Here is a 16,357-nt window from a genome sequence, read left to right on the forward strand (position 1 = left end):
TCTGTCCCCAAGACCTCCTCATGCTGGTGCCATCTCAGGGTGCAAGCAATTAAAGAAGCAAACAATTAAAAAGCAGGAAAGAAGTGTTCCCAGAAATCTTAGGGAGTCCCAGCAAAGCGATCACATGACACTGGAGAAACTGGTGATCCTCCTTTAGGCCTTAGGCTCATTAATGAGAGAATTTAAGAACAAACTCAAATGCAAGAGAATAAAAGAATAGACTCAAGCAAAGCTCGAGGGCGAGTCATTAGAGTTGAAAGGGAACTCTGGGGTGGGTGAGGTGTGGGTCTCACACTGCCTGGAGGAGGGAAATAAAAGCATGAACTGGCATAGAGGTCTGCTACAGGTGGGGAAGGAAGCTTTAGGGAAAAAGCAAGAAAGCTCCGAGTGTAGAGTTCTGACAGTATACAAAAGAAAAGTACAGAAGGAAAAGAAAAGAGAGGATGAAATGAGTCATGCCTTTCTAAGGAAAGCCCACAGAGCCAACCGAGCCTTCCCTGGAGAGGAAGGAAGGAGGCAAGGGCGTGTCTTGCTCCCTTGGTGGATCATGTGACAGCCCTCTGCTCAGCCTCCCATCTTTCCACTCCCCTCAGGGAAGCGTCACTTACCAGCTGGCTTCCATCAATTTAATCCCTGTTTAACGTGACTCAGTGCCCAGCTGGTGCCTTATAACAAACCCCACATTCCTGAGTGGGCCACCAAACTCCAAACATTCCTGAGAAACAGAACGTGCTCCAGCATTGGGGTCTTGCATATGATGCTCTCTCTGTCTACAATGTGTGGTTCTGCCTTTGTCTGGGCAGCTTCTCTTGACACTTCACAACTCAGCTGACATCTTGCCACCACCAAGCAGTCCTGACAGCCTCTACACACCATTCTGGGCTCAATGTCCCTCCCTCTGCTCCCTTAGTACTTTATGGATGCAAGTGCCATAGTCAGATACAGTGAAAATTTATTGTCATTTTTACACACTTTCTTCTTCAACCAGACAAGAACATATTGCAAATAGAAACTGTAACATTTGTCTCCATGTCACCAGTGGACTCTCTGGCACATAATAAGTGTTCATTAAAAACTGTTTACTGAGTGAAGACACTCAGAGTCTTGGAGGGAATATAGTTACAAACAGAGGGAGAGGTGTAACTGATGAACAGACTGGAAACTTTTGTTTGAGAAGGTTGACATGTCTGAGGAAGATACCCACCCCAGAAGACAGCACATAGGCTGGGCTTGGAAGGTGCAGGCCTGTGAGAAAGAGGTGGAGAGAATCTTGATGCCTCAGTCAGTACAGCATTCCTCCCGGGGGAAGAGTGACCGTGATGAGAACTGGGACAGCAAGTGACTGGAGAACGTTGTACTGACCCAGGTACAGCCCAGCATTGAGTTGGTACACAATGGGATGCATAAGAGAGTCAGAACAGGTGCAGAGAAGCTGCAGTTTTAAAAGGAGTCTGAGAGCTGGAGAGCTGGCTCAGCACTTAAGAGCACTTACTGCTCTTGCAGAGGGCCATACTTCAGTACCCAGAACCCACGCCAGGCACTCACAACCACCTGTACCTCCAGCTCCAGGGCATCCAATGCTCTCTTCTGGCTTCTACAGATACCACATACACATGGCACATACATACATACATACATACATACATACATACATACATACATAACTACATACAAAATAAAATAATCATAACTTGTAAGGAGTGCTGCATGACCCCACACTTCTGTCTTCATGAGTGGTGGTACCTATAAGTGGTGGCAAAACCAGGAACGTAGCTTCACACTACCGCCCCCTCCCAGCAGCCTATGGTTCCCCTCAACCCTGTAAGGATCTTGACTCAAGCCAACCCAGGATTCTTGGCTTCAGAAAAGAATTTCAGAATGAGCCATTATGAAACAGAGTTGGGGGTTTTAAAAATAGACAGGTACTCAGGGGAAGCATGACGCACACCTGAGAGTATGGGTACAAGCTTCTAGAGAAGAGCGGCCACTTATTAAAAGGCATTTTTGGCATAGATTTTAAGCAAGGGGATTAAGAGGGAGACACTCAAAGAAAAATTCAAACATACTGAAGTGTGGGCATAGTGTTCCCAAGGGAGAGTCTCAGTTACATGTCTTAGCAGTTGGTGTATACCATTTTGGTGGCTCTCAAATTACATCTCAAAGGGCTTCCAAGAAATATCCTTTCTTCTTTTCTCTCTTGGCAAGTGAGATTATAGGGCAGCTCCAGATGTGCATTAGATGGGATCACAATCTGATGAGGTAAAGCCAGGAGCCACTGGGGTTGCCCAGGGCATTCGGATGTATGCTTGGCTGTCACTGGGACTCCAGGAGAGATTCCCAGAAAAGCATAGGTTTACGGCTAGGAGGAAAGAGAGGCCTTAAGTAAAATTTGATTATATTAGAACTCTTACTTTCCAGCTGGCAAAAGGCTTCAGCCAGACTCCAGGGTCTTTTTTCTTCCTCTGTCCCCATAATTTCCCCTCCTGCCTGAGGACAGGGGAATCCCAATCCCTAAAGGTTAGACACCAGGAGAGAATCTGCTTTGGGGGAAGTTGGGGGGCTCATCCACTGCTGAGATATCTGCTGGCTGTCCAGGAGAAGGTGTCCAGTAACCAGGTGGACATGAGTTGAGGCATGCAGAAGACAGAGCAAGGAGACTTTCTCTGTGTGACTTAGCCCTTAGTGTTCCACAGTTTAATACTGTGCCTGTAGTGTGGGTAAAGATCCATGAGTTCTTCTAAATGTTCCCATTTTCACTGGTAATTTAGATGCGTAGCCCCTCACAAACCACTTGACTCCAGGACACAGCTCTTCCTTCATAGGAAAAGTGACAGTTAAGGAAACATGAAGAGAGAATGTTTAGTCAGGGTTACTACTGCTGTGATGAAACACCATGACTAAAGCAACTTGGGGAAGAAAGGGTTTATTTGAGTTATACTTCCATATCATAATTCATCATCAAAGGAAGTCAGGACAGGAACTCAAACAGGGCAGGAACCTGGAGGCAGGAGCTGATGTAGAGGCCATGGAGGGGTACTGATGACTGGCTTGCTCCTCAGGGATTGCTCAGTCTGCTTTCTTATAGAACCCAGCACCACCAGTCCAGGGATGCCCCACCCACAATGGGCTATACCCTCCCCATCAATCACTAATGAAGAAAATACCCTGCAACTGGATCTTGTGGAAGCTTTTTCTCAATTGAGGTTCCCTCCTTTCAGATGATGCTAGCTTGTGTCAAGTTGACATACACTACCCCTCACAGTGACAGTAACCTTTAGTCCTGTCCTCTGAGTTATCCTGTGTAATACAGATGCCACAGAAATGATACCATCCTCTTCCACTGCCCCAAACCCATGCCTCTAGAGGCCACCAAGCACATGAAGGGAAATCTTTATGGTCATTATATTGGAAAGGGTATGGGCTTCTGGATGAATCCTCTTTAGACGAAGATGCCACTTCCTGTTAAGTGTGTTGGGTTTTTACTGCAATGCCCTGTTGCCGTGGTGATAGCAACTACCTGTTCCTCTGTCCAATCCACTAGACTGTAGCTCTTGGCTCTCTATGCTTTATAGATATCAATTAAGATGAGATCATCTTTGTTTAAGAAACCATCTACAATAAATTTTTGCAAAACAACTCATTGTGTTTTCCCTGACTAATTTATCTTAAGTAATTTGCCCTGAAATTCAATACATTTTAATTCAAAGGCCCATGACAATAATGATCCTCTGGGAGTTACATGATATGTTTGTAGTTGAAACTCTTTGTATCCTAACATCTATTCACAAAAGCTAAATGGGAATTGCTTATGGAGCACAGGCGTTTTTGACAAATCCAGAGGAAATGATGCTGCACCAAACAGCTTCTGGAAACCAGGTGTAAGCATGGCAACGATTTCACAAGAGTCATGTGCAGAGACTAGAGGGTCTCATTTGTAATTCAAGGGACAGTGACAGAGCACTCATCATCGAACTGGAACATCAGCTAACTGATGTTTACTGTGAAGGCGGTAGGTACTGCAGTAGCACCCAGAGAAATTTAAATGATGCAGAGCAAATATTCTCAGAGAAGCCCAAAAACTAATCATTCCTTCCAACAATGTGCTAAACAGATACTGCACAAAGCCAAAGCCTGATGATGTGTTCCATGAAAAAGCCTTAGAATATGTGCTTCTCCATCCAAACAAAGCTGCCAGAATATTTTGAATTGTAATATCAGACCTATTTTCCAATTTTTTTAATGCCCAGTTTTTTTAACTGAGGCCACTACCATCCTAGCTAATGATGAGTGGCGTGGCCTCTGATGGAGTTATGAAGGGTGCAGCTATGGACGAACCTTTTCTGGGAGGCAGTCAAGCAGTTCGGTGCTCTTTAGAAATGGGGTGATACTTGAACAGTTGGGACTGCACACCACCTTTGCCTGACTTCACTTTTCTTTAATTGACAGGTAGGAGATCAAATCATTGAAATCAATGGGGAAAGCACCAGGGACATGACACACGCCAGAGCAATAGAACTCATCAAATCCGGAGGAAGAAGAGTGAGGCTGCTGCTGAAGCGAGGCACGGGACAAGTCCCAGAGTATGGTGCGTTTCATGTTTCCATCCAGCTGTGTTCTGCCTTTCTGAGTGTTACAAATGTGCAGGCTTTCTTTTTTGTATATAAAAATGCATCTGTCCTCTATTGCTACCAGAATAGGTATTTACTATCGGGAGATGGATAAGCACACATGTCGACTTAAGCCCCAGATATGTGTGTGAACCCTTTCTTCAGCTTGCGAAACTAGGAAATGTTTGAAGTATCGAATGCGTGAGCTTACAGGGCATCTCTGAGTGTGCAGGGAGAGCCAGCACCACTTGTATGTGGGACCCTTTATAATTAGACTGATAGTGCTCTGTTCATTTGAGACTGCAGTAATTCTCCAGTTTTTCTATAAAATCACACATGCTTTAGACAATGCTATAGGATTACTAAATTGGGCCAGGGGATGAGTCAGAGCCAATCTTTAGGGTGTAAAATTTAAAATGCTAACTTCAGCTCATTCGGTGGCTGCTTTTCCCTGACATTTAGAGATTGTTCAAAAAATTCATTCCTATGCTGTTTTTATATTCTTTTGAGTAAGGTTTTTCATTTTTTTTTTATTAAATGAAGCATTTAATTGGGAGCTTGCTTACAGTTTCAGAGGGTCCATTATCATGATGGCAGGTGGGAGGGGCATAGCAGCCCTGGGACCACTCATGGCACTGGAGCAGTAGCTGAGAGCTACATCCTGATCTGCAAACAGAGAGACGTGCCTGGGTGGAGCGAGGCTTTAAAGAACAATTTAATCATAGTTTGCTTTCAAGGGTCTTTAAAGGTGTCATTTCCCAGCAGCCTGTTGGAGGCATCACTGACAGTGTAGACAGTGTAGCTGACCCAGCTGAGTGGCCCTTACATGAAAAGCTTCACAACCCAAGCCATCTTTAAACGTTTTTTCAGAGCCTAAGGACATGGCTCAGTGGAGCACACACGGGCCCTGGGCTCTACCTCTAGCACCTTAAGAAACAAAATAGAAACATTTTCCAGGGAGCATCAGAGACAGACAGACAGCAGTGACAAGCCACACAGACTATCAGGGTACCAGCAGGGGCTGGCCACAGGCCTCAGTGATCCCTTCACATCCGCCATCTGTAAGAAGTGGCTCACTTTTGGCACCACCCCATTCCTACCCAGAAGACTTTCTAAAGAGTATCTTTCCCTTTCACATGATGCTTTTTGTATATGCTATATAAACAGCTACTAACACTTCCTTGTTGGTAGGGCAGATCGGTGCCCTGAAGAACTCAACTAAAATCTTGACATTCAAAGGCCCTCACAGATACCCCTGTGTCTTTGAAGGTCCCTGCATAAGAAGCTAGCAGGCTCTCGTGGAGAGTGGAAAGAACCCCGAAGCTTCTGCAGGGCCAGCTTTTTTGTGCCCAAGGAAACACTTTATTCCATGTTCCCACCCACAATGCTTAGATCTAATAAACTATTTTTAAATATTGATAGCAGCAAGAGCATAGGCTCAGTAAGGAATTTGAACTCCTAGAATAGAGTGACTTTGTGTGTCCTAAAGCATCGGCTGATTCAACAATACCAAAGTGACCTGTGAAATCCTATCACTTCTGAAAACATGCCTCATCTTAAAGGTGTGTATCACTCCATGCCAAGACTTGACTATTACCTAGTGAGGAAATTTCGAAGTTACCCTAACAAGTGAATCTTTACAAAGTTGCTGTGTCCGGATTCACTGCCCTCAGCTTCTTGTTCCTTTTCGAATCACTGGTCCATGCTTTCAACATCCACCACACCAGCTGCTTATCTACAATGAGAAGGTAAAACAACCCTGAATCATACTGATGCATGATTCCCTATCTACTTGAGGAGAACATGAACACATAGCTTTGGAACAAGACAAAAACCCAGGACCCTGTCAACATTATTTCATTCTTAACATCATAGGAGCTGGTTGCCCTTCAGGCTTGAACAAAATAGCTGGTTCAGTTAAATTCTTGAAATAACCAATACAGAGAATCTTTCAAATATATGGGCACACTTTCAGGGGACTCCATATCAATATTATTAGCAATTGTGATATTACAGATCTCGCTTTGTATGTCTATTTTTCTAAAACATCCAGTTATGCTTGCTGATGATCTCGGCACTTACTAGCCACTCCTCTAAGGTGTAGAATTTGCAAAATTAGTTTAGATGTGATGAAATGAAAGGAAAAAGTCAGAGTGAAGTGATGCCCATCAGGGAAGTAGAAGAACAAACAAATATAAACTAAGCAGACCATAGCTCTTCAGGAACATTTAAGCTGAATTGTGAGCAATGATGCGTGAGGAGTGAAGAGACTGAGGATCAAGTCTACACCTTGCATGATAATGCCATCAAATGGTTTTCCTAACAACTAATGGCAGGGCTCAAAGGTTCCCTGGGTGACTTCTGGGACATAGACTACAGCTATACAGACTCATAGCAGACTCATATGGGACAGAAAGGAAATTCAGGCAGTTTCTGGAGGCATCAACATACAGACTTCCTCTGTTTCTTTTTCTTTTATTTAATTAACTTTTTTCATTTATTTTACATACCAACCACAGTTTCCCCTCCCTCCTCTCCTCCTGTTCCCTCCCTTCCCTCCTCTCTAACCCCCCCCCCAATCCATTCCTCCTCTGTCTCTATTCAGACAGGGGCAGGCCTTCATGGGTTTGAACAAAGCATGGCACATCAAGTTGAGGCAGGACTGAGCTCCTCCACCTGTATCAAGACTGGATGAGGTGACGCAGCATGGAGAACAGGTTCCCAAAGCCAGCAGAGTGCTGGGACAGGTCCTGATCCCACTGCTAGGAGCCTTACAAACAGACTAAGCTACACTACTGTCACTCACATGCTCCCTAGCTGTTGGTCTAGAGTCAGTGAGCTCCCATGAGTTCAGGTCAGCTGTACAGACTTCCTCTTGTGCTCACACTTGCTCTCCTACGATGTCACCCAGATTGTATCTTACCCCAAGCAACAAAAATATAGCAGTGGACCAGGGAATCAATTAGCAGCTCAGCGCACATGATTTTCACCGGGGCTGGTCATGCAGGCACCCCCCTTGCCTAGCATATCCCAAAATTCTAGACTCCTGGAAGGAAAGCATATGTTGAGTACAATCGCATCATTTGTATCAGCCGTTTAAGGACAGTGAGACATGCTCAGCGTTCAGCACAAGGCTCATATTAGCATAGCAGGTGATTTACAGCCATGTTCCCAGCATAGAGCCACCCTCATAAGCCAGCATTTCTGAGCAGAGTGCTCCCTGGCTTGCTGTGTTAACTCTCTGCTGCATCAGGAGCAGACCAAAGACAAGGCACACTTATGGCTGCATAAATGATCTCAATGTACACAGTGTCCATGGTGAAGCAATTTCTCCAGCATCAGTATGAAATAGACTGTATCATGAAACCAATTTTTTTTAGTTCAAGATAAACTGGAATGCATTTTAATAAAAATATTCCCAAGAACAGGATGGTGGCAATAAGTAACAACATAAGAAAACACTTGCGTTGACTAAGAGATAGAATCAAGAATATAATCTACTTTGACTAGCAATAGCCTCATCACAGGAAAATGACATTTTTCCTGTCAAGTATTAATTTAAGCCTGCATGTTTCCTTTGTTTGCCTTTCAAGTCCCTAAACTTGGCACACTCCTTAAGAGGTCATTGAGTTATCCGACTCCAAAGGAGGCATGCTTAACCTCTCAGGGACCCTTGAGGCTTAAGCTGGTCTAGGAACGAGGTAACTGGGGATGAGGCGACCAGGGAGCTGGGGGTCCAGGTTTTAAGCCATTCCACCCGTGCTCCCTCTGCTAGTGACAGAGCCGCTTTGAAATGGAACTCTTATCTGGACTTGGGGACTTGTCAAAGAAAAGCTGATCTCAGTCAAGAGAAACACAGACCTGGAGCTCTGAGTTCTTAGGTTGATCTGTGACACAGAGATAAATGCAGGTACAACTGAAAAGAAAAAAAACAGCGAGCGCAATCTGTCAGATCATTGATTAGCCCAAATCGGTGTGACTCTGAGCAAGCTGAGGAAGGAAATAAATACGCGGCAAATAAACCAGATTGCCAGGTGACACCTCAGGCAAATCAGAGGCAGACACCGGCCAGGGCCACGGCACAGGTTGCGCTGAACACAGGCTGTGGAGCAGCTGCAGAGGGAGTTGGAAATGATAAGGGCTTTGAAGAGTCGCTTTTACAGTCAAGTCCTTGAAAGCAAAACTCAAGAGATAGGCACTTCAAGTGTAGTCCTCAGGATAAGAATTTGTTGATTATAAACTGAGCGGAAAGTGTGAATGCCTCATCCCTTCACAAGCCTCTCAGCCACTGGCAGGAATACAGACCCTCCCCCTTACCCCCTGAGAACGGAAAGGTGAGCACCCAAAGTGTGTACTCTGCAGCACGGGTAGCTGCTATTAAAATTAAACCTAAAGAGGTTAGAGGAAGGGGAAGTATGCATCCTGGCTGTAGAACTGCCCAGGAATAAATTATACAAATCAGCTCCCTGCTTTGAAGTACAGGTGTCCTTCATTAACAGTCAAGGCCCTGTGTGCACAATGAACACACACTTGATTTGCAAACTAAACCACCCAGCCAGAGCCCAGATCCACGTAAGTGTCCTTGGATTAAAAAAGAAAAAGAAAAGCCCAGAATATTTCACACCAAAGTGGAGGTTTCCCTCCGGTCTGTTTGCTGTTCCGAATGAAGTAAACATGCTTTACAATCTTGGTGGGCACTCTGCTGTGCTCACTCCCCGGAGAACAACGGGCAGCTCTTCATGTGGAGAACACGGAAGGACACCAAGACGTCAGTGGGAGACCAGGTGGTCTGAGCAGCCCACACAGGACTGAAAGGACTGAAAGGATGAAGAAGAATTCCCCCTGTGAGTAGCCTGGCAGCACCCGAGGTCCACATGAAGGGAAAGACAACCAATTGTCTGAATTATACTTCTACCTGCACGTTCAATGTGAATTGTGTCTTCAAAAGGTTTTGACTCGATTACAGGCCCTCGACAGATAAAATTGTATGCATTCTATAGGTGTAATGAAACCATTCTGAGGAGGGAAGAGACTCCTCTTGAGTCAGTAGCTGCCCCTGAAGAAACACATGGACTAAATAGTTGTTAAGTTAAAGTCTCCCTCTAACCAATGATTACAGTGACTTAAGACAATCGTATCAGAACACCTGTGGGCAGAATTGGTCTTTCCTTGGATTCTCAATGACACATACTGACAAGCATCATAAGCATGTCTTCATATTCTTATTTGTGGTCATTTTCCCGGGTTGCCTATCACTCCCTAACCAAAGATAAACTCCAGGAAATATGTCTGTACTAAATATTGTATGTGGGACAGATCCTGGAGTTAATGTCATGGATTGACAGTTAATTAATCAGTCTTCAACTAGTCCAAGATTTACTGAGCACCTACTATGTGCACGGCACTTTGTAGGCACTGAAGGTGAGACTGAGGACTGCCCTCAGGGAGCTGACAGTCAAACACTGAGGACACATGTAGAGGCTGTTTCTGACAGAAACGGCAGCTGAAGAAAAGGCCCTCGAGAATCTGCTCTCAAGAAAAACATTAAAATAGGCTTATTAATTATTCATGGAATTTAATAAGCACTTCTAGAGCATTAGGAATTCTCGAAGAGCACTTGGCCTCTTTGGTCTGTTAAGCGTTTCCTTTGTAATAGTCCTGCTAATAACGTGTGCTTTCTCTGAAGGAAGGCCTTACTGAGTCTGGGTGAACCTCCTCCCAGACCTGATCTGAATTCTGAATCAGAGCTGATCTAATACATTTACTATTCATGGCTGTGTGGCTGTCAGCCAGGTCAGGAACCAAAACTGTCACCAGGTGCTGGGGTTCAACATGCTCATCTGCCTCTCATGAAAGGCAAAAGGAAAGTCACTATCACTTCCCTTCCTGCCCCAAGACGGTGCTCAGGGGAGCCATGAGTGGCTCTATTGCCCTTGCACAATTTACCTGCCTTTTCGACAGGGCAAAGGTGATTTGCCTCGGTAATAAATTCTGAAATCTAATTTCGTCTTCTGGCATCCATGGCTGAGCGCATCTTCCTTTCCCATGGGCACCTCCACAAATCACTCAGGAACACCTTGTGCTGAGTAAGAGAAAATGATGAAGCACCTGAAGGGGCATCACTCTGCAGCCTTGAGGCAATCCCTGGGACTTACTGACACACGCCAATACCATCTGCAAGACCCCACCTGTTAGACTTCACACTATAAAAAAAAACCTACCAAAAAAGTGCCATACCCTTCCATTTTGAAAGGTCGGTGAGCCAAGGGGAATCTTTCTCAAGCCCCTTTGAGAAGAATCCCCACGGGTATCTTAGAAAAGCTAAGGATTCCTCCTGTCCAGCATCCATCCTGAAGAGCATGCTTGGGGATTCTTGCTTCTACATAAAGCTGAGCCTGACCACAGAAGTCTAAGAGCAAAAGCAGCTAGCTCAGTGGAAACACTCCTAAATCCTGGAGATGCAGACTGGACCTCAGGAAGTCCCCCGTTCCAGGCACTGTTTCTTACATGGCAGGGAAGTTGGAGGCGGGAAATGGAAACCACAGGTGGTCCTGGCCTATAATCCCAGCTACGCTGGAGGCTGAGACAGGAGAATCACAAGTTTATGGCCCAGTAGAGCTATAAAGCAAGCACAAGGTCAGCATGAGCAATTCAGGGAGACCCTGTCTCAAAATGAAGAGTTAGGGAGAAAGTCTAAGGTTATAACGCTGTAGGAGAGCACTTGTGTGGCCCGTGTGAGGCCTTGGCTGCAGAGGTTGGAGGACACCTTGTGGATATGGGGATCAAGCTCAGCTTGCTGGCTTGTCAAAAAGCGCCGCCTTTCTGGGAGCTATCTCGCTAGCCCACACACTCTGTTTTCAAGTGTGTCCGGCACATTCAGAGGCCTTCATGTCCTGGACATTGCTGGGTTTCTCTCTTCCTGCTCCAGTGTGAAGGAGGAGCCTGTGTACACCACATGCTCTGGCCCATCCGGGTCACTTCCCATTCTTAGATTTAGTGGTTGAAACATAGACATGAAAGGGGACTAAGTTTTCCTCTCACTGTGTTTTCTGTCCCCGGCCTTCTTATCAATCTGAGCATGCTGCTTGTGAAGTCTGGTGCAGTGGTTGACAGCCCGAGAGACTGATCGCAGATGAATTTCCAACCCCTAAACTACACACCTCAAAGCTCTTTTGACCACTGTCTGGTTTTCTGTGGTCCAGAAATAGAGACACTGCAGAAGAGGTTTGGCTCTTCATAAAGGAATTTGCCAACAAAGCCCTGCTTTCCTGTGCTCAAAGCAAAGGCAATACCTTATGACACACTCATGGTAGATCTAGCCACTGCACAGCCAGCAAACACTGGGTCACAAAGCAGCTCTTTCAAGGCACTTGGACTGGTTTCCCCAAGCCGGAAACCTGCCAGAGGCCATTTTTAAACCAGAATACGGTGAGTCCTAGCCGCTGGGTGTGTGTATGTGTATATTGTATTGAGCGTGTGTGTATGTGATAGGCACACATGTGTGTGAGAGGTGTGTGTGTGTGTGTGTGTGTGTGTACAGTTTAGATCCAGACGAGAACATCCCGTGTCCTGACCCACCTTAGTCTCTTGAGACAGGTGGATCTACTTCGATCAAAGCTGGCTAGCAAGCCCCGAAGCATTCCCTGCCTCTGCCCCAGACAGTGCTGCGGTTACAGGTACCACAGAACCATGCCTAGCTTTTTACTGAAGAGCCAGGATCCAAGCTCAGGTCTCCAAACAGCAAAGCAAGGTCTGTTACCTGCTGGCATCTCTCTCTAGCCCCTAGACTTAATCTTTTAGTGTTTTTGTTCTTGATTCAGGGTCTCATATACCCCAGGCTGGCCTTGAACTCACTATGTAGGCAAGGATGACCTTCAACTTCTGATCTTTCTGCCTCCACCTCCCAAATGTGGAGTTTACAAGTATTTGCCACCATACTCAGTTTATGTAGTTTTGGGGATCAAACGCAGCTTTATGTATGCTAAACAAGTCTACCAACTGAGCTGTACCCCAACCTTAAATTATTTTTTTTAGTTGCATTTAAGCACATAGACAGTTTAAGAGAAAGGTACAGATGCTGCCCACATACTTCCTGACCCCGCTGGGCACAACCTCTTCCACATCAACATGGCTGTCACAGTGGTTCTTTTATGAATGCTGGGCCTGCCAAAGTCCGTTGTTTGTATTAGAGCTCACCCTTAGTGCTGCACATCTCAGGGTCGAAACAAATGTGTGAGGGCATCTGTGGCGCTCTGCAGTGCCCACACCGTCTCACGCCGGGAACTGCCCTCCCTGCACTGCCTTCTCCTGGCCACCATAAGCCTAGATTTTTGTTAGCCACGAACTCTGCCTTCACCCTGGCTCTGATGTCCTGTCCTGATTAAGACTTGCTAATGTTTCTTTTAAACTGAATTTCTTCAGTTGGTAGCAAAGATAAAAATCATATAATGCCTTACTCTGGGCTTAAATTATATGGTCTAATTGTCAGAAAACTTCTAAACTTTGAGAATCACCTATTTTTTCAACATGCTGCTTAGACTACAGGAAATGAACAGGACAAACGCAAGCTCAACACTGGACAGCTGGTAACTGTTTCTTGGCTCAGGCCTTGCTTAGCTGCTTTTATGTATCTCAAAAACTCCCCAGTCTTTTGGGGCCTCTCTGTAACTCACGGTGACACTGGGATCATCAGGCAGTAGGTTTTAGAGCTGAGCCCGACCTGTTCTGATGCATTTCTAGCACAGTGTCAAAGCTCTGCTCAGCTCTCACTGCGGTTCCCACTCCACCTTCCCAGCCCTGCGCTTCCACCACATTCCTGGCCCTTTTCTCTCTCCTTCTGGGCCTGCAGTTTCCTAGCTGGCACATATGTTTTCAAGCCGAGCGAAGGCCGTGTTTGAAACCCAGCAAGAGCCTTCTCTGTGTGACACTGAAGCAGCTTGATCATTTCCACATGACATTACTTGCTTCTTGGCAGGACTAAATGGCAAACTCAATTAGTAAATCCTGAATTTAATTTCCACTCTGACATTCATTGTCGAGCACAGAGAGGTTCTTCTCCGTACTTAACCACTGGGTTAGGCAGGTCCCTGCTGCACTCTTCCTTGGCTCCTCCCCCTTTCATAAGCACGGCATGCTAGACAAAACACCCCCATCACGTAATCTCAAACCCGTGTGGAGTCCTGGTTCATTCTGGACAGGCAAGCCAGATCCCGTGTAGGGAGCAAGCTGAGTGTGTACGGGAATGTCATCAGGACTCTGGCAAAGAGGAGAGAAGCAGGTCTGAGTCGCACGGATTGAGCGCTTTGGATAACATTAACCTCATAGTGAGCCCATACCCATCTCTCACCCCATATCAAGACAGAGCACAGTAGCAGACATGGTAGGGCCTCTCCTGGCCATTTGTATCTTGGGGTCCATTGACCTGAATATTCCAGAATTTCTGGTGCCCATGATTGTGTAGCTAGAGAACTGCAGCCCATCGCCTGCGGTTGGACATACACCAAGAGGTTGTAGGTTGATTCAAGTGATCTTAAAGACTGGCTCAAAACCACAGCCACAGCAGGTGAGCAGCAGGGTGGGATGGGCAAGGTGCTGTTATATTTTTTTCTGCTTTCCTAGAAAGGAATTATATCCAGCAAGTCAACTGCATTGAATACGTATAAGCAGAGTGTTATAGGTGAGAACTATAAGAATTTATGAAAACATTAGAGAAAATAAAAATGTGAACATGGGAACTCCATGTCTGTATCTTAGGATTTCTTAAAATTTAGAAACGATTACTATGACTGATTCTCAAATGACAGCTTCTATCACTAAGACATCCATTATTATGTGAAAAAATTGTAAGACTTCTGGCATTGCCAGTTCAAATTTTATTCACATTTGTGCCTCCCTAAAAGCACCTCAGGATGCCCTCAGTATTTTGAGAAAGAAAAAGAGTCTACTTTTGAAATATACATATAGCTCAGTCTTTTACTAATTTCACTTGCTGCATGCCTAATAGGGTTAGCTTTACTTAAAGTTTTTATTCTTACTACCTAGATAATTTTTATTCAACTGCTCTAAACATACTAAGCAATCTTGACTCTAACAGTAATAATGTCTTTGTCACTGGTTCTGTGAATTCTAATGATTGGTCCTAGGCTATTCCTCCCCTTCCTTTAGGAATGGTACCTTCCAGTCTCTCCATGTGCATGAAAAGTGACAAGCATGGGTCCCCATATTTCTACTTATTGGGCCACCCTAAAGACACGGTTTGTAAATCTGCATGAATATTATCTTTCTCTAATGATCCTTGGTTTGCATATGTTTTTAACTGATGTATAATGCATTATTTCATAGTATCTTGTCTAATTGCTGCTAGAATTCTGGAGAACATTTGTAATTGAGACCTTGTAAGTAATAAGGCTACAGTTAAGGGTTCATGAGAATCTGAGAGGCATCACATTCTAGGGGGACCAGTCTAGTGTGCCCATTATAGGAAGAAATGCATGTGGGGTATCAAAAGAGCCTGTGCTAGCTAAGTTCTGCCCCACAGACGCTTGGGCCTCCTGGGTATTATTTAGTTCTTCTTAAGCCAAGCACACAAATACAACCGTTTCTACGTTAGAAAGAGTCGCTGGTAGCAGACCCTCTGACCCTAAGGACTCTAGGCTCCACCTGGCATCATGGGTATTTCCCAGCCTGATTTGTGGCAGTTCAACTATCCAGATCTTCAGATCTTCCTTCCTCCATACTCTGTGATGTGTCATGTTTAATGGGAAATATTTTTCTTAAAAAACCTACTTGTGATTATTTATGAAACAGTCATGAGATTACATTCAGACAGTATTCCAGTTTCTAAATGAATTTTCTCAGGTCTAACATTTTGTGAAAATTCTCAAGGAAAGAAAAAGTATGCTCCACAGAAATAAACAAGATGTAGGTGGCAGCTTTGTAACTACGGCCCAGGCACCAAGTGCTTGCCTAGAGCAGTCCGCATTCCCACTAGAAGTCCTGCAGGCCTGTGGCTACTGACTCGCTTTAATTGGACTGGGACTTGAAAATGTCAGTTGGACTTGTTAGCAGCAACTAAAGCTCACACTCACTCTCCACAGCTGGCCATGTAAGTGTGACCCACACTGAATTACGTCTCAATGCTGGTTTGACCCAGTTTACGCAGCTGCAGGCATGGCTAAGCATCTCACCACCGTATTCTTTTAAGCTAGTTCTCTGACTTTTTTCTGAAACATACTTCCCAATTCTTAATGATCTTGCTAATTATCATCCAGGAATAATTTATATTTAACACAGAAGATGATATTATTCACGAATTGTATAATTGACCTACTAGTGATTTATACTGATAGAAATATCTGCATGTATACTCTATCACAGTCATTCCTTGAAGATGTCTACCAAAAAAAAAAAGGTTTTAAATGTATCACCACCTCTGTGAAGTGTCTGTTTTACATGGATTACTTACTGATCAGGGGGAATCAAAATTAGGGCATAAAGCAGGAAAATGCAGCGTACTAGGGCCATGAAGTTATCAGTGGAGACACCCAGCCCAGTGACCAGAGGATAAGTCTCTGTTATGACAAAAGAAAGCCGTTTTTCCATACAAGTTATTCAATATAACCCATGGGAATGAGGGCCTACACCAGCTCTCTCAAGACACTGAGAGAAAGGGGGCGGGGGAGACAACAGTGACTGGATGTCTGCTCTGGATTCAACGGTGATTGGGGAGGGGCCTCTGTGGTCTCAGTTTG

The 16,357-nt window shown here is 44.9% G+C and overlaps 1 protein-coding gene across 12 annotated transcripts in view; it reads left to right on the plus strand.

Moving 5' to 3' along the window:
• The window catches only part of Magi2 (membrane associated guanylate kinase, WW and PDZ domain containing 2), a 1,425,274-nt gene that overhangs the window by 1,367,831 nt on the left and 41,086 nt on the right, over positions 1-16,357 (plus strand). For 9 of the 12 annotated variants that reach the window (XM_037204343.1, XM_037204339.1, XM_037204334.1 and 6 more), the window contains one exon: positions 4,447-4,585. In XM_037204343.1, coding sequence (XP_037060238.1) covers positions 4,447-4,585 — 139 coding nt within the window. Of the gene's footprint in view, positions 1-4,446; positions 4,586-14,771; positions 14,861-16,357 lie in introns of all 12 variants that reach the window. The other 3 variants (XM_037204340.1, XM_037204341.1, XM_037204342.1) reach the window with 1 other exon arrangement.

The sequence above is a fragment of the Peromyscus leucopus genome, chromosome 3 (assembly GCF_004664715.2).
Source record: "Peromyscus leucopus breed LL Stock chromosome 3, UCI_PerLeu_2.1, whole genome shotgun sequence".
Lineage (NCBI taxonomy): Eukaryota > Metazoa > Chordata > Mammalia > Rodentia > Cricetidae > Peromyscus > Peromyscus leucopus.